This window comes from Trachinotus anak, unplaced genomic scaffold, assembly GCF_046630095.1.
Source record: "Trachinotus anak isolate AG129_WGS33_773 ecotype Australia unplaced genomic scaffold, CSIRO_AGI_Tana_v1 ptg000011l, whole genome shotgun sequence".
Classification (NCBI taxonomy): domain Eukaryota; kingdom Metazoa; phylum Chordata; class Actinopteri; order Carangiformes; family Carangidae; genus Trachinotus; species Trachinotus anak.
In genome coordinates this window covers 18,306,336-18,331,312 of record NW_027273862.1, presented here as the reverse complement: position 1 = coordinate 18,331,312, position 24,977 = coordinate 18,306,336, and the positions used below count along the sequence as shown (strand labels likewise).

Genomic DNA, 24,977 nt, shown 5'->3' with positions numbered 1-24,977 from the left:
TAAACAACTTCCAAAAAACAAAAAAACAAACCAAGCCCTAGTTGCTACCACTCATTTCATTTCTCACAGATTAAGAGAAACAGAGGAAAACTTGTTTCTCAAAAGAACCTGGGAGGTGTATTCCCGCTACAACTGAGCAGCCTCCTCCTCGTCTCCTGCTGCTGTCCCAAACACAATAACTACTGTTTATTGACTCTGCTTGAGGGGCAGCAGGGGAAGCAGAAACACATGGACTGAGTCATTGAACCTCAAAAAGACACCTTTATTCTTCCCAGAAAAAGGAGGGCTTGACGTCTTTATCTCCACCAGCACACCATAACCAAAGGGAAATGGCCTAAAGATGGAAAACAGTGTCCTGGCAGTCACTAAGTGTTTGTACAGTAGGAAGAACACACACAGGCCCAAAAAGAGCTCTACACCATGGACTGGGGGGAACATAAGACATTGTATGTTAATGAAAAGAAGGAGATAAGGTAAAGCATAGGTTGTTTATCAGATAACTACAGTTTGTAAATGTTAATATCATGGGAAAAAATGTTCAGCTTGCAAGCTGATTTACAGACCTACACAGATACAGCAGGTGTAATCCTTGACTGTTGTGTAAACATGTCAGAATGAATCCAACACTGACATCAAGAGGGTTTCCATCATTCTATCAACAATGTTACTCTAGTATTTAGTGAAACAGACAGTCAACTGTTCCGAGGTCAGAGTGCAAGAATGGCCTCTATTGTGTTTTCACATTGGAAACAAGGGCAGTTCTGACACGAGGCACAGCCTGGGAATGACTCACAGGCTGATAAATACATTGTACTCTATTTCCAAGAACTCTTTACTCAGAATTAAAACTATTGTGACCATGGGATCACATAGTTCCACCACTGATTATCTAAGTTAGTGTGGGCAGCTATGGCTTGTCTATTTTGACAATAACACCAGATGTTCTTCCCACTTTCATACATGTGACATGGAAAAAAATTGCAATGAACTCTGACAGAAAACAATACCATATAATAGTCTTACAGGCTACATAACAGTAGGGCAGCACACTACAATTCCAATGCACTGGAATGAGAAGCAAATCAAAGAACACATTTACACACCCCTGCTTAGGGTAAAACCAAATTTGTCCTCTACCCTTGTCAATTTTTTTTTTCATATTTGATATATGATGATGTAGCCTAAGGAGCTGTTTTTTCTTGGAGTACTGTGAGTGTGCAATAAAAGAAGACCCTCAGTTGAAGGAGAGGACAGTTACAGAAGTTTATAAATAGTGCATGTTGGCTGTGAAAACCAGCTTCAATCTACTTATTTCAGTTTTAGTCTGAATCAAAGCATCAGCTAAGGATCTTTCCTTCAACCCACTGAACTGCATCCTCTCTGAAATATTTTTTGTGTACATGTACACATGTAAAAACTAGTGAAAAACATTACCTGAGTACCTGAGAAACTAAGTTAAAGTGGGATTCTCTTCATAAACTAGGAGAAAGACTAACTGGAGACTAACTGTAACTGGAGAAAGAAAATAATAGTCATGTGGCTTAAGTGATTGAGTGTAGCGTACCCTGAGAATCTGGTCTCCCTCCTCCAGCCCCTCCTTGGCTGCAGGACTGTCCTCCAAAACTCCTGCCACAAAAATTCCCACGTCGTTCCCTCCTGCTAACCGCAGACCGACACTCTCTCCCTTCTTGAACTTGACCAGTTTCATACTCGGCCTGCAGGAGAACACAAGTGGACAGACAGAATTAAGCAAAAAGGTCAGCAAGTCATGGATTTAAAAACAATCATTCTAAGAGACACGAAACATGGGCAACTATTCAAACGAGTGTGTGGTGTAACAACAAAGTCATAACAAATGCTAACCAGAGTCTCTGACCGAATTTAAACTAAATATATGGAACTAATTATATGGCAGGTAGGCTAATTTTCCAAGTGAATAATAAAGTCCGATGATATTTTAACCATGAATAATATGTGCACTCAATACTATGAGGTGCTTTGGGTGAGAGCATTTACCTGAGAATACTGTCATCGTGAGCGGCACTGGGCACAGGAGCATCAGAAGGGCTGACGGGCAGGTCCACGTCTGGCTGACCCGGCTGTGCATAAACTGGCTTTGGTTCTGCCACAAATACAAAGGTACCAAGTTGAATATTACACAATAAACAACAGTTGAGCTTTAAACAGAAGAGGAGTTTACTATAAGGGTGTATCTGCCCTCTGACTCACTGTCAGACTTTTTGAAACTCACTCTGTCTTTAATTTATGTTAAGGTGCCTACAGCTAACAGGCACAGCTCAACAAGGAAAGAAAACATTTGCAGTCAGTTAAACTACAACAATATGCAGACTAGGTCTCAATTAACATCTTTCTTCTCTTAGGCCTAAATGGTACTTCACTGTACTACTGGCTATGGGAAGGAGAAGTATAAAATGTAGTTAAAACTGAGATGAATATGAGTGACCACGCTGATCCCTGATGATGGTGAGTAGCAGGTTTTATACCAGGCAGCGGAGGTAACTGTTTGTCATCTCTGGAGCTGGCCTGGTCGCTGGCCTGTGACAAGACCCCATCATCAGAGCTTTTGACTGGTGTGGATATGGCCCCTGGTTTGGATATGCGCTCCTCATCTCGACTTCGATGGCTGAAATGAAAAATGTACACATGGCCATTCAGTATGAGTGGACTGTCAATGCCATAAACAATGATAGGTTAAAGCTGACAGTTTAAATTGATGTACCCCTTAAATGACTGCCACAGCTTTGCTGACTTCAGTGTGTATAAAAAGGACCTTATGTAGTTCTGTCCTATGCTAATTCACCAAGAAAACACAGATACTAAAATGGACCTAAAAGGAAACAGCATGGACCATAAATTGTGTGATGAGGGCACATTGACAGAAAACTAGATGAGAAGACAACAAGCAGTTAAAGGGAGGATGCATGGCTCTGACAAAAAGACAAATTCAGTTTTTTCTTCCTTTTTCAATTTTTTTTTTTTAATTCTGTGGTCTATGCAGGATGTGAATAGCCAAACACATTCCCAACCAGAAAATGATAATATGTTTAATTGGAACAGACAGTATCTATAAATGTTTGAATTTCCAAAATACATTTTTCTTGGAGATTAATATAAACTCCCATTTTATTGAGCACATGATAACCTGTCCAATAAAAGCAGACAGGCAGAGAAAGAAAAGAGACCAAGTGTCCAACATAAACTCTTGAGATAGGATAGTTTTCAGTCCAAGTTCCTGTTTAACCTGGATAAAATAAATGAGGTAAAGCTGTGTCTGTGTGTGTGTGTGTGTGTGTGTGTGTGTGTGAGAGAGTGTGTCTAGTAGGCCATGTCTAACAGAGTAGAATAGGCTCTACAGCTTAAAACAATGGTTGAATTCCAGTCTGATCACATGACTGGCTGCTGGCACAGTACTTGAGCTGTAGTCAGAAGCTTTTGAAGAAGAATGTGAAGGTGCAAGCTGTGCCACTAGTTCACACAAGGAAACTTCTCCCACACCCATTCTTTCACTTTTGCTCATGCAGTATGAAAACATAGTGGAGGGGGAAAATGCAAAGACAGTACATGTACATGCATTTATTCGTAATGACTGATACTCAGGGCTGACCTGTTAGCTGTGCTGCTGCTGAACTTATTTACTCTGTTTGCCACCACAGACTTGCCTCTTCTAGGTCACTGAATATGTCCAGCTGTTCTCACTACAATTCCGTTTTATATATGAATCTGATCTGAGAACATTTAGCGTCAGAGAGACCTGTATGGGAGTTTGTTGTGGAGGAGGAAGGGTGAATGAGAGCTGCAGCCTGCGGATAAGTAACAGAGTTGCAATAGGGGGGGAGGGAGAGGGAGAGAGAGAGAGAGCGAGAGAGAGTGAGTGTGTGTGTGTGTGTGTGTAATGGATGGATGAGAAAGACAGTGTGACACAAGGGGAAAAGGGGAGCGAGGCACAAGGCAAGAGCGAGGGACAGAAAGAGAGAGAGAAGAGCGGGAGAGTGTGTTGTGGCCTAAATCTGCTGTTTTTTGCTGCAGAATGGTGCTAAAAAAAGGTTTCACGCTGACAAACACCATTTGACAGAAGCTTTTGTTCAATCGCCTTGCTCATTCTTACAGGTAAAGGCAAGAGACCCCTAGTAACTGAGGGACAGACAGAGTGAAGGAGAAGGAATAGAAGTGGCTGCACGGATATCAACAAATAATAAAAATTATGGGACTGCCACACTAGAATCTCTAAACTGCATAACAATCCCAGTCTTCTTAATTTTTATCAACCCAGAAGCTTCGAAATGTTTATAAAAAAAAGCTGACTAGATATACTACAATCATCTTGGAAAACAAACAAAATGTCAAAAAGCAAAAAAAAAAAAGTACTTGTAAACTAATAATCTAATAATTAAACATATCATCAACAAAAGAAAAACAAAAATTAATTACTCACACATATGCATCTGTAAGTTGAACCATGATGCTTATTAAGAGGATTTAAAGTTCAATTCCTTGAAAGACAACACAGAAGCCTTTTGCCTGTGCACAAAGTATAGTCAAGCTTACTGAGAGACACTTTGGATAAAAGGCATTTTTGATGATCTGTTGTATTCAGAAACATGCAACAGTGTTATGTCCTAGGGAAAAGAATGCCTCTAAGCCCTACAGCCAATCAGGTTAAGCGAACCATCTGGCTTGGGGCAAAGCTCTGTGGGAAGTGTGTCAAATTCCTTTTTCCCCTCCTAAACTGGGAGATAGTAACAAGATTCCCCGAAATCACAGTGTAGTGAGTCAGACAGTTATTTCCTCAGTTACTTTCTAAACCACAACCACGTGTGAACCAGGTGCAACTCCTCTTGTGGCAATTTGTGTTCTAACTGGATTAACCAGTCATACAAAATGTCCAAAGGTAAACAAGAATAAAATTAACTTAACATTGGTTTTCTTACTAGCGGACAGACATAAATTTGATACACAAAGATAAAAGAGCAACAAAAATATCAAATGCACAAAACAAACATTCACTTACATTGGAAGTAATCTGTGCAACAGTGAACCTGCCCTCATCCTGCATTGAAACAAGTATGGTTACTCCTCAGTCTAACACAATCTATCTATCTAATGATATGTCAGCACTTGAGGTCAACCTAGTCATATTACATGACTGACAAGCAACTAGTAAGCCAGACAACTAAACTAGCAGCAGCATGCTGAGCTTTCATCCTGCAGCTACAACTGCCTCCTGAAATAGCACATCTGCTTAGGTTTCTGTGTAGCTGCAGGTTCTCTGTAGCATAGTTTTGTGTGTGCAACTCAAAGCCCATATAAACATGATGAAATGGAGATCTGGTTATACAAAATTCTGAAAGTTCAATCCAGAACAAGTGCTTGAAGGCAGCATGGATACAGGCTGCTGATTCAATGACCACCCCTACTTCACAGTATCAAACACAACTATTTACTGTGAACTATTTACAGAAACAAGCAGCTTACCCTATGTTTTATTTCTCACTGCTGTCTGTTCCCAAAGAAACAAGCCTGTTTCACTGCCCAGTCCCGTTTTATTTTTTTAATCTATCTGCAAGTGCGAGTCATCTATAGTCCCATTCAACCAAGATCAGTTGTCACTTGTTCTTGCCAGATAAGCTTACCTAACTCAGAGAAACATTTATATCTTCCTTTAGTTCTCTTTTGCGACCCATGTGTTTGGCAGCTACAAGAAGCTATGCAACCTCTAAACTATAAGAGATAACTTACTGAAAGTTCCAACTGGCAGTAAGAAAAAGAGGAGAATAATGAGGCAGCACGGACATTAAAATTAATTGAAACAGGAGCATGTAATGTGTATGGAGTATATGCATAGCATAAATGCACAGCATTACCTTCAATCTGCACTACAAACAGATGATTAGGGTATTTACAAGAGTAATGGTAACAACAGTAAAATTTGTGTTAAAACTAGCTTTGCATGATTCTGTTACAATTTTCATAACAAGCTCTTAGTCCACCAGAGGACAGATCAATTCCTCCTCTCTTCCCCAGCTCTCTCCCAGACCAAAGCCTTATTGTAACTCAATGATGGCTCCACAGGGACTGTGATGGTTTATGCATGCTACGTCTTTATCCATTGATTTATGCATTAGTGAAGCAAGGTGCTTACTCAACATCCACTAACCAGTGGGTGTGAACATGATTTATGAAGGAGTGGTGGGAGTATGGATGTATGACTGTGGCATGTGTGACAGCTGTGTCCCGTCAACGGATTTGCAGTCTTCATGTGTTTGCATATGTACTGCCCTTACCTGCCATTGCTGATCTGCCGCGGTGAGTGACGGAGATGGTCTGACAGTTCAGGCCTCTCAGGTGAACGTGATCGACTACCTCTCCCGTGGGATCGATTGGAATGGTCTGATGTCAGTGAATGTATTTCCGAAATGTCTGTGAAACGTACATTATAAATGTATTAGAATTTAATCAATGACATAAATCAGGTTAGAGTTTAAATCACAAGAAATTTTAACTGTGATTTAAATGATCCCTTCAAAGAGTTTAAAAATAAAATATCTATTTGTCAGAACAGTTACAGCTTGGGCAATCAAATCCCAGCTGCATCCACCAAGGCACTGCTACACGTCTGTTGTCTCACCATCTCTGTCAGAGTTATTAGCTGATGGGATACTGTCGTCGAGGTCAGGAATATTGAGCAGTGTGGCTCGCTCATCTCTCTGCACCACCATCTTCAACTTGCCCTTTGACCTCTCAATCAGCTTCTTGGCATCTATCAGTGATAGGTTCTCCGTAACTGTGCCGTTGATCTGCCAGAGGAAAAGAAGCAGGTCAGCACAAGAACTGACTAGAGAAGTTATTATCACTACAGAATTTTGTTATAAAGCCCATGATGTGCTTTTGAAAACTAAAGGATCATAACAAGGCAAACAGGAATCACAAGCCACAAATAAAGCAAAGTAGAAGAGGCTATAAACAGTTTAAAAATCTGGAATATAATTAGTCACACAATAATTTTATTTCTGTCTGACACAAAGAGCCCACAGAAGTTGTGCTGTGTCATAAACATTGTATAAAGCAAAACTGTATTATCTTTATTCATGTATTCATTTCTGCTGGTGTTTGTCCTGCAATCACATTTCATCTAGAAAATGTCTCTGCCTCTCTTCAGAACTATTGATACAATAAATTGGATTTTGAATGAATCCCTTTAACGTGAAGGAGGATTTTTTTTTCCCTCCTCTGAGACTGAGTGGATAAAAATTCAGAGGAATAATGGAATGTGTGGCATTCCTGCTTGTGAGCCTGCATACTAATGATCTGTGACCTCACTCTGTGAGCCACTTTCAGCAGCTCACAGATTACCCCAGCAGACTAGTGAATTTTTTCAGTAAAATACCGCTTCCACCCCAAATTATTTAAAGCAATTTCTTTACCATTTATCTTTTACATTTACTCTAATAATCTTTTTGTCAGCTTACTTCTCCACTACTGTGTCTTACCTGCTTTAAACACATCTGTCTTACCCACATGCTCTGTCGTGTTTTTCTCTCACCTTAAGTACAACATCTCCCTCTTGGATGTTCCCATCCCTGGCAGCAAGGCTCTCAGGAGAGATGTCCTTCACAAAGATGTGGCTGGCCAATCGGAGTCCATATTCTACTTTCAGAATGATAAGCATAAAAAAGTAATATTAGCAGAGCGCATCAATTAAACCCTCAGTTCTCTGCAAATAAGACTAACTAGTCTCTATTTCTGTTTGTACTGATTGACCTTTACTGTAAGTAGCAGTAAAGTTGAGAAACTCCTTTGTATGTACACGTCTTTTTAATAATCACTTTGAGTATTTTCTTGCAATATTTTTTGAGTTTTATGTAAATTGGAAGTGTTCACAATATGCACAGTCATCTTTGTGTTGCCCACCTTCATTTTTGCGGGACTTGACAAGGGTGACCTTGGCAGGCCTGGGTGGAGCAGACGAGGCTTGTGATCGGCGATCAGAGCGCGGTGAGACGCTCCTGTCCCGCGAGGCACTGTGATCCCGCCTGCTACTGCTGCTACGCTCACGTTCATGACGCCTGCCAGTGCCTGTGCCTCCGCTTGCTCCTCCATAGGCACTTTGGCCACCACGACCGCTGTGGTGCTCATAGCCGTCATCCTCATCACTGTCCTCTTCCTCGTGTTCTGACATTGTCTCCCGGTCTCCTGGCCGCGAAACAGGGATTTGTACTTTCCTTTTCCTACGGATAGTCTTGAAAAAGAGAGTTTTTAATGTTCAAAGGTGAAAACATTATATTCTTGCTCAAAACTGAAATATGTGACAATATCATTAATGTTGCAAAAACATATTGTGAAACAGCAATTCGTGAGTGAGTGAACACTTAAAATCTCAAAATCATGCTCTGTAACACCAGGGGTCACTGTGAAGGTATTTCCCCCAAATTCAGGTATGCTAACTGCAGTCTGAGTTGAACTTACTATCTTTGCATTTTTGCCACTCTTGCGGAGTTGCTGCACAGCGTAGGCATGTTCTACGTTGTCCATAGAGACAGCATTGACCATCACCACTCGATCATTTTCTCTGAAAAATGAAAGAAAAAGAAAAATGCATTAATAGTTATACAGGTTTATGTCAGCCTACATAATGCAGAATAGCAATTAACAACTGACTTATTCTGAGGTTGGACTAATTGTGCTCCTGTAACATGTTTAAACTTTAACATTAAAATACAGCAAAAGATTCAACAACATTATCAAATAAAAATTATGTCAATATAGTCAAGCGCTTACTGTAGCAGTCCCTCTGCAGGACCTCCTTTCAACACATCAGATATCACAATGGACGTCTCTCCACTCTGGAAATGTGGGTTGTCTCGTCCACCTGAGATGGCAATGCCAAACCCAAATCCTGGGGCCTATACACATAAAAATACACAGAAGGCTGACTTATACGTCATGAATAGCAGATACATCAGTTGTGTTTCAGTTTGCTGCAAAGGAAATTAGACTAAATTAGATTCTCTCTAGGCTAATTATCAGTGAAACTGTTACTTAAGTAAAGTAATACATTTTGTGCAATGAAGGAGGGCTTTAGAAGACTGGGCCATGTACTGTAGACAACAACAAAAATATGCATTTGCAAGTTATTTTGTTAATTTTCTAAGAGCTTTCCATGGATGTTTTGAGGACTGCTGTTTTTGCCTTTGGAAAAACCAGCACCAAGGGAGCAAGCCATGTGATGTAAATGGCTAATCTTACAACCACAACAACACAGGAGAGCTGCAAGGCTGAGATACACAGGCCACACTGGGCCGCTCTTTCAGTCTCTATAACGCCACTACTAATTAGATTACAGCAAGCAGGCCTGTCTAGACAGGTGCTCTACAAAACCCCACAGCACAACTGCATCAAATAAGTAGAATTTACTGTACATTCAGAAATTCATCTGCTCTCTGTGGGGGAATATGGCTTTGAATAGTTAGACAATTAACCTGATGATGCTGATTGTGCCAGAGGGGCTAGTCAGTGATATTCACTGACCTGACAAAAAGCACAAGGCCCAAAACTATCCACACCCTCTTTCCTTGGAGTTGTGTTAAGGAGAATGTGTTGCCAACAGGAAGGAAGTGAAATGAAGTAGTAAGGAAGTGGATGCTGATGTCTGTCTTCCTTAGCATTGTTTCCTGCCATCTGGGTTCCCTGACTATTGTTTCATTACCACACATCCTGCTGCCACAGCTGGCTCACTCAGTACAGAGTGGGAAGAAAGATGGATGAGCAGAAGACAGAGAGGAACAGTGGGGAAAGAGTGAAGAAAACACAAGACATACAACAGGATTAGGATGCCAGAGACAGGCGGAGAGGGAAAAACACAAAAAAGAAGAACGGGGAAAGTGGATCAAGGAGTTGTAAACACTTACCCTGTGAAGGGTCACTGTGTGCTGTTCCCATATAACTGTTTCCTCCATCGCTGCACTCTGTAACACAAGAGGGACAGGATCAGTATCCTAAGGACAGTTTAGAACTTAGAACCAGAAGACACATAACATTGTAAGTGCATAAAATACATCATGTGGCTTTGCATGACATAACTGTATGTAAAATGCCATACTTTGCTGGGAAAGTTCAAAAACAGCTTTTAGATATGGTTCATCCGATTGGAACTGCAATGTAGGACTTTTTGTTAGACATGTACTGACGCATGGTTTTTATTTATTTTTTTTATTGTTATTATTATTCATTTTTCTGTTCCAATGGGGTAGTGGAGCACTCACACAATGTGGGCACATTTAACCTGCCAAGTCTTAGTGCTGGATGCAAGAAATACTTAAATGACACATAGAAAATGTCACTGACTCATTGAATTCTGCAAACAAAACATTGTTTATATGTAGCTTTAGATAAGAGCTCCAGCTGTTAAAGCTACATGCACACCTAGTGTTTCCATATCCTGTTCAGTTGCAGTAGGCAGAGTTGTTCCTTGGCTACCAGCGAGGTAGACTCTTCTTATTTGCATGACTAAGTCCCGGGGTCCCAAAAGTCTACATGTGAAAAGATTATGAATGACAGCAAGCATGAGTAAACAGCTGGCAGAGCCTGACTGTGGCTCCAAAGATTGAGTAAACACTCAATGCTATATTATTTCTGGCTGGGTCATCTGAGAGAGCTAAGAAGCAAAGAAGGTATTTAGCTGCTCCTCTGACCTGCCACACTGGATTAAACTGTTGCTAGGCAGGCATCTTTTGCTCACACTCATACTCTGATTCAGTTACGTCATACACATTTCTATTTATGCATGATATATCTTCTTATCTTTCTTTTTTTTTATATTTTACATCTTCTTGACTGTTATTGTCTCTCTTTGATTCACCATTGCTGGTTCCACCATATGAAGCACAGAAAATGCTACAAAACTCCCAATATGAAACTATAAAAACATGATAATGTTACTATTATTAGTTCAGGCAGACACTTCTGAATTTGTGTTTTTTTTTTAACCCCCAGACTGCTTTGTCCCCAGCTTTAAATTACAGCTTTACTCTGCTTCCCTCCAGCTGATGAAGCAACCCTGCTGTCCTATGTGTGTGCCTGCAGGGAGTGATGGTGCAGCTGTCTGTAGCAGAGTGCTGAGCACAGCCTAATGTGGCAGGAGAGGGAAAAGACATAAACACCAACACACGTGGCTGGGTGCTCATTTACTACACCTTCTATAATCAGCCTCTTAAAATAACATACTGTGTCATCTGGGCACCCTATCATCGTGAAAATCTCACTCCCTCACCCCTTAATCATCTCCTAATCCCCAAACCATCTCACCCATCATCTTCAACATCATCATGGTCATTACTGTCATCACCTTCCCTTATCCTAAATATACAGTTTACAGGAGGTTTAAACTGCAGAGCTTCCAAGTGCATGTGATGAGGAGACAGACCACCTGCCAGCTGATGAGAGTGCCTGGTGTTGTTGCCATGTCCAGACACATCATGTTTGTCCAGGAAACACACAACCAAACACACACACACACACAACAAAAAAAATAGATACTGGATCTGGATAAATGACCAGAATCAATATACTTAAAGTTTTCTTTGTGATCAGAGTGGCAAGGTGTGGAGTCACAGTCAGTATTCACTGTTTTGATAATCAATTAATCATTTGAGTCTCCTTTCAAGAAAAAATGTCAAATGTTTGGTGATTCCAGCTTCTCAAATATGGATATGGATTTCTTTACTGTAAGAAGAAATTGAAAATTTTGGACATCTGATTAAACTAAATAATATAAAGATGTCACCTGTGTGTGGAAACTTGTGGGCATTTTTACAATTTTCTGACAATTTCTGGAAAAACATTCAATTACATTTAGTTTAGATCACCATAGTTACAGTATTGAACTGTTCAGGTAATGTCCAGTCTTCAGGGAATTTTGCTCAAGTACTATAAATGAGTGCAGAGAAAGGTTAGTGTTTGCAGGGCTAACTGTAATTCCTATGATGTATTTACTGTAAATCTCCTAATTTGAGTTTGTGCTTCAGTCTTCCACTTTCACTCATCTGCACCATTTGACAATGAATCAGTTGGCCTTAACCTTTAGAATACACAGTTAACCCTTTGACCCTAATTTCCATGGCTGCTCTGTGTGGATGTTATTTATGTCCATAATTGCCACAGAGGACTTGGGTGTCCCCCCCTCTCTAACCTTCCTTCCCCACTCCCCCTCCCCTGTCTGCCTGTACGACTCCCATAGTAATACCACTATTGTGTGAAGGGACCTGACCCATTTAACCACGGCTCCCCCCGACATTCCCAAACACATCCATTCCTCTAAAGTGTTTTGTGATATATTCATCCATCCGTTCATCCATTCATTCATCCAACAGTCCAGGCAGACAGAGAGAGGCAACGCCATGAGAAACAACAGTGAGCTGGGGTCATGTGACCAGGCGGTCATGCAGGCAGGTGGCCTTGTCCTTGAACTGTGGGTTGCACTGAGAGGCAGGGAGAGAGAGGGGGAAGAGAGCAAGGCTGTGGGCTTCTTTTACAGCTTACATGTACAGTACCAAGAGAGAGGGTACATGAAACTGGACTGGATGGCATGTTAAAGGATATGACTGTTTATTCTTTGTTCCCATTTTGCACGCGCACACACACAATTTAAAAACCACTAAACTAAACACCTATTTAAAAGAAGCCTGCAATAATGAAAAAGACTTCTGACCTTCTGTGTAAAACATATTTTGCTCCATCAAGTCTGGATGTTCTGAGATGTCCTGCACTCCCACACATTGACCATGAGCCTTGCTCAGGAAGCATTACAGAATATGAAGTGTGTATGAGCCATAAGGGTGTAGACATGTTTGCACCAGCAGGAGGCAATAGGTCAAGTATGAGTCATCCGAGAGACTGGAGATTTATAAATTAATAGCCTGACTTAAATTAAATTTCTATTTAACATTTGAGTGGGTGCTGTATGAAAGAAAGTCATTTTCTGTCCAGTAAACAGCAGATTTGCAGCATAGCAGCCTTACTTTCTAATACAAGGACTGAAGAGAATGTATTTAATTGCTCACATTTTTTTTGATATGGTTTTAATATATTAAATGGATTGTAGGAATATTACACATTAGTGCTTTCAACGGTGCAAAAGTATGAAAGATGAAATCCCTCCCCATGATAGTTTTACAGTACAGCACAACAAAGGCTACAAAGTTTTTGACAGATACAAGGTTAACTGGGAAGCTCAGGTAAACTGGTGACAGGCAGGATGGTTAAAGAGAGAGATCCCGCCTGTCTCTCTGTTAAGAGCACTTACTCTAGGGACTACAGCTCTGTCTCTCAGATGGGATTATTACAGTAATTAATCACTGCATTGTGAAGTGATGATTAACAGACTGGCTGATTGAGTGTGAGATATAAGCAGGGGAGAAAGTAGACGGCAAAAGAGCATAGGCCTGAGGAAAACTGAGAAAAGGGCATTTATAAACCCTTGTCCTTAGCCAAACCAAGTGGCCAACGCTACGATTTCAGTTTCAGGACAAACAGTTCAGTTTAACCGGGTGAATTACAATAGGTAATACGTTATGCATGATGGGATGGGATGTGTGAGGCCAACGTGGGCTCATCTTTCATATAACAAAAATCAATTTTCTGTGTAGAAAATATATCACCAGCTGTAGTTCAGTGTCAAAGGTAATTTGGTTATCTCAAGTATTTTGTTACAGGAACATTTTAGATGGTGCAAAAGCAAAGATCACATAACAGAGCCAAAACAAACATGACCGCAAGTGTGTCTCATTTTCTGGAGTAAAACAATAATATAAATACTGAAGGGAACAAAGGATGAGGTTTATCTCTGAAGTCACAGAGTTGTGTGAAACAATGGCGCCCTTGATGTTGTACAAACTGACGGCAGCCTAGTGTATTTTATACATCCATATTAGTCAGACTTGAGCACTGGCCAGCAAGGCCCAGGGCTGGAAAACAAAGAGCACCCATCAAACCACATGTGTAGTTGTCCATGCACACACACGCATGCACACACACACGCACACACAAGCCATGATCTAACACTACAGGGCCTCTTTGTTCAAGCTACAGCCAGCCTGGCTTGGCCCTGCCTGGCCCACCATAACACACAGTCCAGTTCAGATGATAACAGCTCACTCGGGCTCTTCAAAGGCTGAGACTAATCCAGTTCTTTGGGGCATAGTGATGAACTGACTGGAAAAATTAGTGCTGAAATGGACAATAATAACCAGCTGTAGAGAGATATGATAAATAGGGTCAGGTCAACCGTGCAAGTCTTTGACGCATACCTCTCACTCTGCATATTCATCAAACCTGTTCACACTGAGTTAGAATTTACACAAACTGAGCACACACTGCCAACATCTTAAGAATCTGTGAACTGTAAGCACATCCACTCTGTGACCAAATGAAAAGTCAGCTGATGAGCATCACTGAACCTTTCAGAAACAGAAGCATACAGCCACAAATATGTCAACCCAGGTCACATACCCATGGCGGGGGTATTGTACACAATGATAATTAAGTGCAGAGATCAGCAGTCAAATACACCCCTAATTAGAATTACTTTCATTAACTTGATAAGGAAATTAAAAAAGGCAGGTGACAGTGAGGTCATCCTCTGAATCATGAGCTCAGAAGATGTTTAGAGGCTGTTCATCATTGCTTCACCAATGAAACTGTTGTCCAGTGGTCCATTACTCACTACCTCCCTTCATCTTACTTCCCTTTATCTGAACCACAGGAATGCTCTGCACAGTGGGCGGATAAAATGCAAAGTCTAAGAGGCTCTTTTTGAGAAAAACAGATTTCAGAGGTTACAATGTGGGACAAATAACAAAAAAAGATTAAAGAATAGCATCGCATGACTGTCACTTCTGCCCTTCACTGAGAACAATTCATTATTCACATTGACCTATTCTGAGGAATAGAGAGCAATGGGCTACCAGAGCTGAGTGTCAAGATGACGACAAGTGTGAGGAAAAAATCCTGACAAAGCTTTAGGTCAGTGTGCCTGCTCTTCTCTGATAGCCCGAGACAGGATGTAAGCAAGAGCAGCCACAGCACCCACAGGAAAACACTCCACTTCCTGTTTGCAGGAAATAGCTTCAGCTTCCAACAAAATCCCTGTGCACACTATTGAAAATTCCTCCTGGTATAGCTCACCTCATCTTACAATCTATAAAAATCCTCATTTGGAGGGAGTGTTATAGGGCAAGTGGTCATTGCATTAAAGACCATGACTGTAAAATATTACAAAGGTCATTTAGCTCACTGGTGTATTTATTCAAATAACCCGTACAACCTTTATTCATATACACCAAGATCAAATTGTTTTTACTAGTTATTCCTAGTTTTTCTTCATGGATATTAGGCACTCCTGTAAAACACAAATGCAATGCAACCTCAACCACAAACTCCCATCCATGAAAGGTAAAAATTCAGCCATTTATTGCATAAATACACAGCTACTATGTTGCTCAGTCGTACAACAGAGGGGTGAAAATACTGCAAGAAAAACAGCAGGTTGGTTACATGTATTGCAGGCCTATAAATTCATGGATCAGAAGAGAAGAGAAGAGACTTTAGGACAAATGTTTACACTGGCTCCCACAGAATCACCACCCTGTACCAGCAGCTCACACCATCACTGGGGCAATTGTATCCATGGTGACCATATCTCCCCTTTTGCTGGACCCAAAGGAAAGAGTGAGGCAGCACTACACTCAAACAACACATAATTAGACACAAATGCACATGCTCTTTCTGGAGGGCAAGCACTCAGCAGCAAATGCATGCAAATGCACGAAAGCCACTAATGCAAGGTTTTACATTCTGTCTTTTTAATGAATGTGTACCGTCTTGTCCTAGGAAGTGCTCATGTCACAACAAACCAAACAAAATAACTGCCATCACCTTCAGTATTAAACAGATGAATTAAGCAGTGGCCATTTTTAGTGCAGGATGCCACTGTGATGGGAGGAGAGAGGGCTGCAAACACACATGGGTGTGCAGATGAGGGCAAGTAGCCAATAGGCAGATGACGATGATGATGATGCGGAGCCTCAGTCACCAATGATGGACTGTTGTGCTGACCTGCTCAAATATGCTTGAGTTAATTAGTTTCAAACAGCTCTATTCTGTCACATTCTGTCACACAGCTCCATTAGAAACCCCTCCATCAGGACTGTCCCCAGCACAACATAGAGGAGACACATACAGTATACACACGCACACATACTTCTGACTGAAAACTATCTGACACAGTCAATGCTAGAGTAGTGAGGGTAGGAATAAAATACAAAACCCATAATCCAGGCTTTTGGATTAAAATGTTAATCTGAGCCATGCTTCCCTCTGAAGTCTACTGCTGCTGTCTCATGAAAGCAGACAGAGTGAAATGGATGGATGGATGGATGACACTGTCATGTCAGCAAGCATAGCTCTTAAAGTATACTGCTAAACCATTTGGACACAGATGAAAGTCATATTCAAGTAGCAGGGAACATCCATGAACACGTCTGTCTTACTACTGTAGCAGCCTCCCAACTAGCAGATGATTAGCCTGTCTATGTTTTATCTAACCCCTAACTACACATGATTCTGTCAGTTACTGTATAGAGATTACACATCTATAGACAGCTAAATGAAACTGTGGTTTTGATTGTGGTTAAATCTGCCACTGAAAAAATCAAGGTCCAGGTTCTTGTTAGATTTGGGTGACACTGACAGAGCTGACTGTTAAGTGAGTCAAAATCTTGTTAGTTGATCGAATGAGCCACCTTTGAGGAATTGCTGAAAGTACCCCATATATTCAATGCATTAAGCTCAATTTTCATAGAACTTGGCATGATGTGACAACTCTCTGCTTGAGAGTTTCTCTTTATGAAGGATGTGGTGGCAGATACATATATGACTTTATATAACCAGGATAGGACTTCACTAAGATTAAAATCTCACAGAACTGCCATGGCCACGGTATCAAAACCATAAAGAACATTAAACATAAAGGCTACAACACACCCCTAAATAATTACATAAAATATGAAGAAAAATAATGAAGGGCTACAAAACACATAAATTAGGAATCATTGAATCCTCTGGGTCAGGTGCAGGCTCTGATTATTCTCACTAACCACAGAGCTGATGTGCAGCGGGGCTGTTCACTGCTATCCACTGACTCAGACACACAGCTAGGCTAGGCTAGGATCTCATGTGCAGCTTATCCAGCAGCAAAGTCATCCCAGCTCAACCACACTAATTGTTCTCTGCCTAGAGAGACAGGCAGAGTGTTGAGGTCACAAAGGAGAGTGTTAACTTTTGGTGGGATTCTGACTTTCCCTTTTTCCCACAATCCCTCGCACTGGTTTAGTTCAAGCTGTGGTTTTCTTAAAAACTTCAAAGATTAAAATAGCCTCTCAGACAGCAGTTCTCCAGTCTGGGGTTTGAGGGCCCACACTCACAAGAGTGAAATGTTTATCTAAGGGTTGGAAGATGTTTTTTTGGAAAACAACAGTTTATTTCTCCTTTAGGGTGTGCAGGTGGAGGTGGCAAATGTCTAAGCTAGAAGTGATGCCCAATTACATAAGTAATGCATGAATATATCTCTGCAAACTGTGATCTCTGTGATCTGCCATCCTGTGAAATTAAGGTGATGATTGATGGTTGATCAGAAAGTCATGGGAGGAAATGGCTTTATGACCAGAGCCTCACCAATATCTAACTATAATATTTACATGATAATATTTATGAGTATGAGTACATACATGTGTATGGCATAATATGATGGAGGACGCCGGGGGTGGCTGAGGTGGGGGGGACACTGAATGCTATACGGACACATAAGTGATACACATTTGTTTCTCGTTGTTGTTTGTGTTGGACTGTATCTAGACATGTGCTAACACACACACACAAACACACACGTACACACACACACTGCATTTGTGCTTTGTTTTTGTGTCTGTGGAAACCAACTGTAGGCCAAGGCATTGAGAACGATAACCAGATCCAGCACTGGAACCTTTGGATTCAGCCAATCACTGAATACTAAACTATCAGTTTTCTCACCCTGCCCCGCCCATCACACACATAGACTCAACAGGAATGTGCAGATAAGCACACAAGGCCAAAGTATGCCTGTTTCTCATTCCAAACAGTCTCCCTCACCTTCTTGTCTCACACTCTCGATCCTTTTACCCTAACCTTTCTGTTTCATTTTATCTACTTTTCCCATCTACTCTCTCCTTGACAAGGACCACAAGATGAAAGGCCACAGATCAACAAAACCACAGAATATAATGTGATAATATAATGTACGTAGGAATGAATCAATTTACCATCAGAGAACCCAAAATACACAAGTGTGAGTGACTGTAAAGGCGAGGTAAAAGGAGTCATAGTTTGGTAATGGGAGAGACAGTGACCACTGTCATGAGTATTTCTGTTAACTCAAGTTTCTGAGAAGTTGCCGGGATGTAAATGATTCACTCTATGATCACTAGAGGCCATGTGTTGTGATACATTTTTGTCACAATAGGTAAGATTTATTAAGTAAAGTAACATAGTGTTTGTAGTTTGGGGCTGGACAAATCACTAACACTATGAATCTCTCATTGACCTACTTGTTTAAATAACGGAATTCCATATTATTAAACTGATTAGCTACAACAATATCGACCTGATGTTTAACCAAACAATTAACCTAAGTTCTGTACGTTCAGGGTCTACATCAGTTTTTTAAAATCATATTTTAGTTTTATTGTCTCACCATAGTCAATAATTATATTTAACAAACAAATCAAATCAAAAAGGGTGGTCCTTGATCCTGATGTTGTAGAATCTATGGATGGCACCAAATCCTTCATTTGTGACTTCAACTTCATTGTATTTCATTAACAATAAAATCACAGTTACAGCTTGTATCATCATGCAACTGCCAATGGAAATCTAAACTATTTATTGAATCATACCACATCAAGTGAGCATAAAAAGATTGTTAAAGAACAAAGGCCGAGAGTTCAAGAGTTATAGGAGTGTCCATGTTGTATTGTACATGTTGGGAAACTGAAACATTTCCTTTCTTGGAGTTTGATGGTTTTCACTTCAAACTAAGGCTGGGTTTGACAGTGGAGACACTCACTGCACCACACAGGCAATAAGGCACACACACATACATGCATGCAGGCACACACGCGCGCACGTGCGCGCGCGCACACACGCGCACACACACACACACACACACACACACACACACATTAAACAAAGGGGTGATTCAGCAAGAGGTCTTTCAGTCTGCTCGTTTGCCTGCATCCACAGTACACACAGGATGACCAAAATTAGCTACTACCAGCAAGGACAAATGCTGGGCAACACAGTAAAGACTACACATGATTACGCTGATAACAGCAACATTTGAGTATTCAAACATAAACTTGGAGCAGGCAGTTGGAGTATATTAGACACAGAAGAAATTTTCAGTTGCACAACATCTTTCAAACTATGCAACACTGAACCACGACTCATAGTCTGCAGATTCACATGTTGCCATAAAACAAGGAGCCAAGCCCACTCAATGGCATTCCCAAGCCTTCTGAGGACTTTGCCACAATAGGCATGTTGTGGGGCAGAATCTATAGTGAATTAATGAGTTACTGTTGGAGCGGCCATTTTCCCAGCACTCAACTGGCAACATAATTACCATTCCCCCAAGAGATGAGAGATAGGGAGGGGGTTCATGCATTCTTTATCTAGATGCACGAGCAAAGAAAGATAACACATAAATGACTTCTAACAACATCTAAAAAAGAACTCCAAAACATCCTTACTAGAGAGGGAGCTTACACCCTCCAATGCACCTAATGAACTAATTACAATGTGCAAAGAACAAATGTGGGAAACCTGTAATGAAGCCTTATCATCTTGTTATTCAATAGTGCACATACAGTTAACTGAGTAAACAGTACTACGCCGTTTTCAGACGGCTGGCAACTGTAGAATAGAAGAATGACGGAAGCGCATTCATACTGTTCTGATGACATTCTTTGGCTCTGACCCAAGTCTGTTAGTTTTTAGTATCTGCAGAAACTAAGTCAGTTTTGTTTATGACTACAGGAGCACAGTGCATAGTTAATCATATGGTAGGCCTGCATAAAGTAATTTAAATAGGACTGATCACTGAATATATGTCTTTTGAGCCACCTCAGCAACTCTTTTGGTTTGAAGTACCTGTAAACTGGTGCTGAAATAGGCGCAACACATTTCAATGTGGCTATCCTTGCATCACTCACTGGTCCTCATTGTCATATCATTAACTAAAACTGAAAGCTGGTATTGCTGTTTATTTTGTGCGCTCTTGTGCTGTTAACTTGCTTGTAATGCGATGTGCAGTATTAAAGATATGCATGGGGTATTTTTATACTGATGTATATGGAGCAAACAAAGTATCGGAGAGATACTTTACATGGCCAATTCCTGACCCATTCAAAAAATGCCTGGGTGAGCCCCCATGCAGAGCAGGTCATGAGGGCTTACCTAATGCATGCTATAGGAGGGAGAATAAGATTCAGGAAGTAACATTGTATAACTGTAGGAGTGTGGTTTTGAAATCAGCTAACATGGTTGATGCTCTGTGCTGCATTTATTCTTGACAGATTCCTAGATTGATTGAAAAATAGCAACAACAACAAAAAAAAAAATCACAAAACCTCTGATGAGGTGACTTCTACTTTGGTTAACACTATTCGCCTAATGATATGATAAAATGACTGTGTGTATGTTATATACTAGATTATATATAATTATATATAATAATAAATAATAACCAATAATTAATAGATTATAATTCCTGACCTTGATGAGACTAAAAAGGCAATGTTTCAACTCCAACATCTTAAGCAAATTAACTTGAAAAGCAGAAAATACCAGGTTTAAGATTTGCCAACATGATGTCAGTCCTCAAAACACTGTAAACACTGCTCTAACCCTGCACATGGTAATGTAGGGAGTAACCACTCTTTTACACTAAAAGAGAGGGAAAGATGCCAAAGAGACATTTGGCATTCTCTCTTGTTTATATACAAATGAACAGGGACAAGAAATAAGGATGACCGCGAAGCTGTTTATCGAGAACACACAAAAATGTTCTATAACAACGATGATAGGCTATCTTTTCGCTGTATGTATGTGAACTGCTTGATGGTCAGATCACATCACACCTGCCACATATAACAGGCAAAATGACTGTTGTAAATGTAATTAAAAAAAACGGCAAGAGTTGGGGATGATTCAGCTAAAAAATAAGACATACTTCTATATGTGCATATTGACTGTGTATTTGTTAGCAGGAGAAAGATTAGTAGATATTAGCTTACTGTAAGAGGACTTCTAAAAGAAGACTGTCCCATTATCAGAAGGAAACCTGAAAACTGGGAAATTTGCACACCTATATATTGCTAGTGATAGGTCTTTATTTCAATTAAAGCAGCTGATGATGTCTCCCACAGGCGTATGGCTCTGCAAGAGACAATGCTATACTCCTAACACTGGAAGTTAAACAAAAGGACACACAGCAGCGTGTATGTGTGTAAAGGCATGTAGGGCAACAAGCCTTGGGATGAATCTGTTCCAGCCTCGTTCTCTCTTCCCTAACCAGCTGAGCCACGGCTGCCACATGCACTCTCTCTTGTCCCTCCCCGCTTCCCCTCTCTCGCTCTCTCTCACTGTCCCTCTCAAGCTCTCTGTCTCACAAAACACCCTGTGTCAAATCCCTTATGCCTGTAGTGGGAATGATAAATCCCTGCAGAGACGTGCCCTGCCATGACAGAAAGGACGCAGCACTGGCCCCGAGTGTCCTTGCTTTGCTAGGCTGGCTGTTTGATAAGGAACAAGGGGGCTAACCAAGACTCAGGGTTAGATGACATTTCCATCCATTCATCTCAATAAAGAACATGGTCTGGCCTCACACAGCCACACTACATCTTGCAAGTTCAGTTTTCACCTTATAGCTTTAAAGTCTAGAAAGATCCATTTGACCAACCAACAAACATTTAAAAAATTGGTTCCCCAAAGATCTAAATTGAAGCATGATGCTGATTATTATCATTATTTAACTACACAGTGCACTTTTTGTTATCTTTTTCAGAAACGGACATGGTGATTTGCCGAAGGAGAATTTTAACAAATCGGAACCATCTTCTTCTTCCAGAAACAGCGAGAGACCAATGGCAGCCTAGAGAAGCACTTCCATCCAGTGAAGTGTAGGCAGGATTCATGTTGATGTCTTAGTAAAGCAGATAACTACCATCTATTGTACAGCCTACTGATAACATCCTCATTAAGATATGTTATGCAGGTCAATGCCAAACCACAACAAGCTAAATAAAATTGTTGGATTGTTTTTGCAAGGCTACTGCAAGTCTTGTACACACAAGTCCTTGACCTACATTGGACAATGACATTTTCTCCACCCTATTTTGCTGTAGCATTTGAATTAAATAAAAATAATTAATTATGTGCTTTTCAATCAGCTTTATAACACTAAAAAGCCAAAGAGCTATAATGCTGTGATTATAAGAGAGAGGCAGTCTTTTTAAGATCTGCCATGTGACTCAGATTATAGCTGATGCATCTCCCCCTCCCACTCCCTCCTTTCTCCATTTCACCCCTCCAATAACCCCTCCTCCCGCATCACCTCCTCCCTCAAAGGGCATTTTCCTCCTTCTTCTCACTCTGCTATCCACCTGCCTCCTGCTGTGTGTATCTGCCCTGGATTTCCCCCAAGAGATGAGAGGATAAGCAGAACAGATATCCCTGATAAAACAACATAAACAGCTGCTTTCCCTCAATGTTTTTATCTAGAGTCTGACAGACGGTGATACAATCCACTGTCCTCTCTTTTTCAATGAAAATTTGACTCCTACCTTTAGGAGTTGAGTATACTGAATCTGGGCATCTGGCCATAATCAAACTTACAATAGACCTACTCTGTATATGTTAAGTGAGTTAAAGTAGCTTATGTTCCATGCCTGAACACTGTTTTTTGACAAAATAAATGATACTTGTGTTCACATCCAGATAGGTCACAGCCGGGAACAAACTAGCCGAAAAACTGAAGCCCAGCTGAACAAACACGCCTCCAGCTCCTGTCTTCAGTATAAGCAACTGACAGCCCTCTCATCTTATACAGACAGCTTACACCTGCTCTGCTTAAGGGCTGGGAGCACTTTGAAGGGGCCTACAGTATATTCAAAGACTCGCCTGTTAGTGTGAGCAGGAATAAGTGACAGGGTTTGTGTGCTGCTTGTATGGGTGTGTTTTACATCTTGTTTTCTTTCTACACTGAGGCCACAGCTGAACACTGCTGGTGTCTTTTGTAGTTTGTAACTCATCCTAGTTTATAACACCGGGCTGCTGTCTGCAGTGATCCAGACTGCACTGATTACCCTTTACCACATATTGTTCTCAAATTAACCTCAGTTGTGTGTAAGAGTGTTCCCTGTTACATTTTTGGATATTGACCCCAGCTGTTATATTACTTAGTCTTTCTTTTTCCATTTAATAACAATAACCATTCTTGTACTGCCCACTGCACACCTGACCATTTAGCAAGAACAAATTCACTCGAGGCCAATGGGGGCTATTAATAGAAAATCAGACAAATGCTTTATAAACTGATGGTGTAACTCCTTGTCACAGACACCAGACATTAGCCGTTCCATTCTCTGTTTATCACTTACCACATCATCCCTGATTCTCCGAAAAGGACGGGGAGCCTAGGACAGAGAACAAAAACACTACCAGGACTCTGTTCCTCTCTTGAGCACTTGGTCCTCTAATTACATTTCCCTCCTTCAGTGATTTAAATGGAGATGTGTAATCATCAAAGCAAAATAAAGCCCTGCTGTGCAACTCTAATTAATACAACCTCCTCCATCCAAATGCATTTCTACTCATTTCAGTCTGTCCTCTTAAAACACGAGTCTAGAGGCTGGAGGGAATGCGGATGCTCTAAATTACATTTCTTTTTTTGTGGTGCATTCACAAAAGCACGCAGGAATGGCACAAGGCCAAACACAGAGATAGAGGCCAGCATTTCAACTAGTCCGAATGTTTGATTCATTAAAAAAACAATATATAAAGTGATCAATACAATTCATATTTAAATAACACTAAAAATATGACACCATATGTAAAAAGATTATACAGTTTTGATTTCCATTGCTACATCAATCAGTTTCATCAGTCTATCTTGAAATGATGACCACATAAAGTTTATATTAAATATTACTTTTTGTTTCACTGCTGATGTGTCTTCCTTTCATCAAATATTATCCAACAAGTGCAGCCAAACTTTCTTTGAGTCTTTTAAACTGCTAACTCTAACTCTAACCATGTATCTAGGGATTACAAGATTCCCTGAGCTGTCTGATTCTCACACAGTTTTGTAAAATCAGCAACTGCCTGTAACTGGCTTGGTTGTTTCGAACTGGGGAAAAAGCTATTCGTGAAAGTAAATACAAAACTTTCCTGAATGACTGTGATGACTGTGACTCAAAGGTTTGGAACCAGGCTAGTTTTCAACCAACTTTGGTAACAGAGGCAACCAGAGAGGCTGTCCTTTCCTCTGTCTTTGGTGCCAGGGCAGCAACTTTGGCAACGCACAGGAAGATGTTTCCCTTTCCGTCTGCACAGAAAGGGTTTTATCTAAACAGCAATTAACATACATAAACTGTTATTTTGTAGTGTAGGTGTATCATGACAAACTGAAAGGCGGCTTAAACTAAGACTGGGTTAGACAAAGTGCTTTCCTTCTGTTCAGCCTGAATGTTTTTGCCAAAAGGTGTCACAAATGAGTGAATACTAAACATCCTCCTAACCTAATGACACATTATTAGTACACAGTACTATGCAATAATAGCATTACTGACCTCTGATACATGGGTTAA

The 24,977-nt window shown here is 40.6% G+C and overlaps 1 protein-coding gene across 16 annotated transcripts in view; it reads right to left on the bottom strand.

The window, feature by feature from the left end:
- tjp1a (tight junction protein 1a) overlaps window positions 1–24,977 on the bottom strand; it is a 115,761-nt gene that overhangs the window by 21,026 nt on the left and 69,758 nt on the right. For 10 of the 16 annotated variants that reach the window (XM_071488601.1, XM_071488602.1, XM_071488595.1 and 7 more), the window contains 10 exons: window positions 9,927–9,983; window positions 8,797–8,921; window positions 8,485–8,587; window positions 7,930–8,257; window positions 7,562–7,668; window positions 6,647–6,815; window positions 6,303–6,438; window positions 2,505–2,644; window positions 2,017–2,122; window positions 1,565–1,715 (listed from right to left, as the gene is read on the bottom strand). In XM_071488601.1, the coding sequence (XP_071344702.1) occupies window positions 1,565–1,715; window positions 2,017–2,122; window positions 2,505–2,644; window positions 6,303–6,438; window positions 6,647–6,815; window positions 7,562–7,668; window positions 7,930–8,257; window positions 8,485–8,587; window positions 8,797–8,921; window positions 9,927–9,983 (1,422 nt within the window). The remainder of the gene's footprint in view (window positions 1–1,564; window positions 1,716–2,016; window positions 2,123–2,504; window positions 2,645–6,302; window positions 6,439–6,646; window positions 6,816–7,561; window positions 7,669–7,929; window positions 8,258–8,484; window positions 8,588–8,796; window positions 8,922–9,926; window positions 9,984–24,977) is intronic. The other 6 variants (XM_071488596.1, XM_071488598.1, XM_071488605.1 and 3 more) reach the window with 1 other exon arrangement.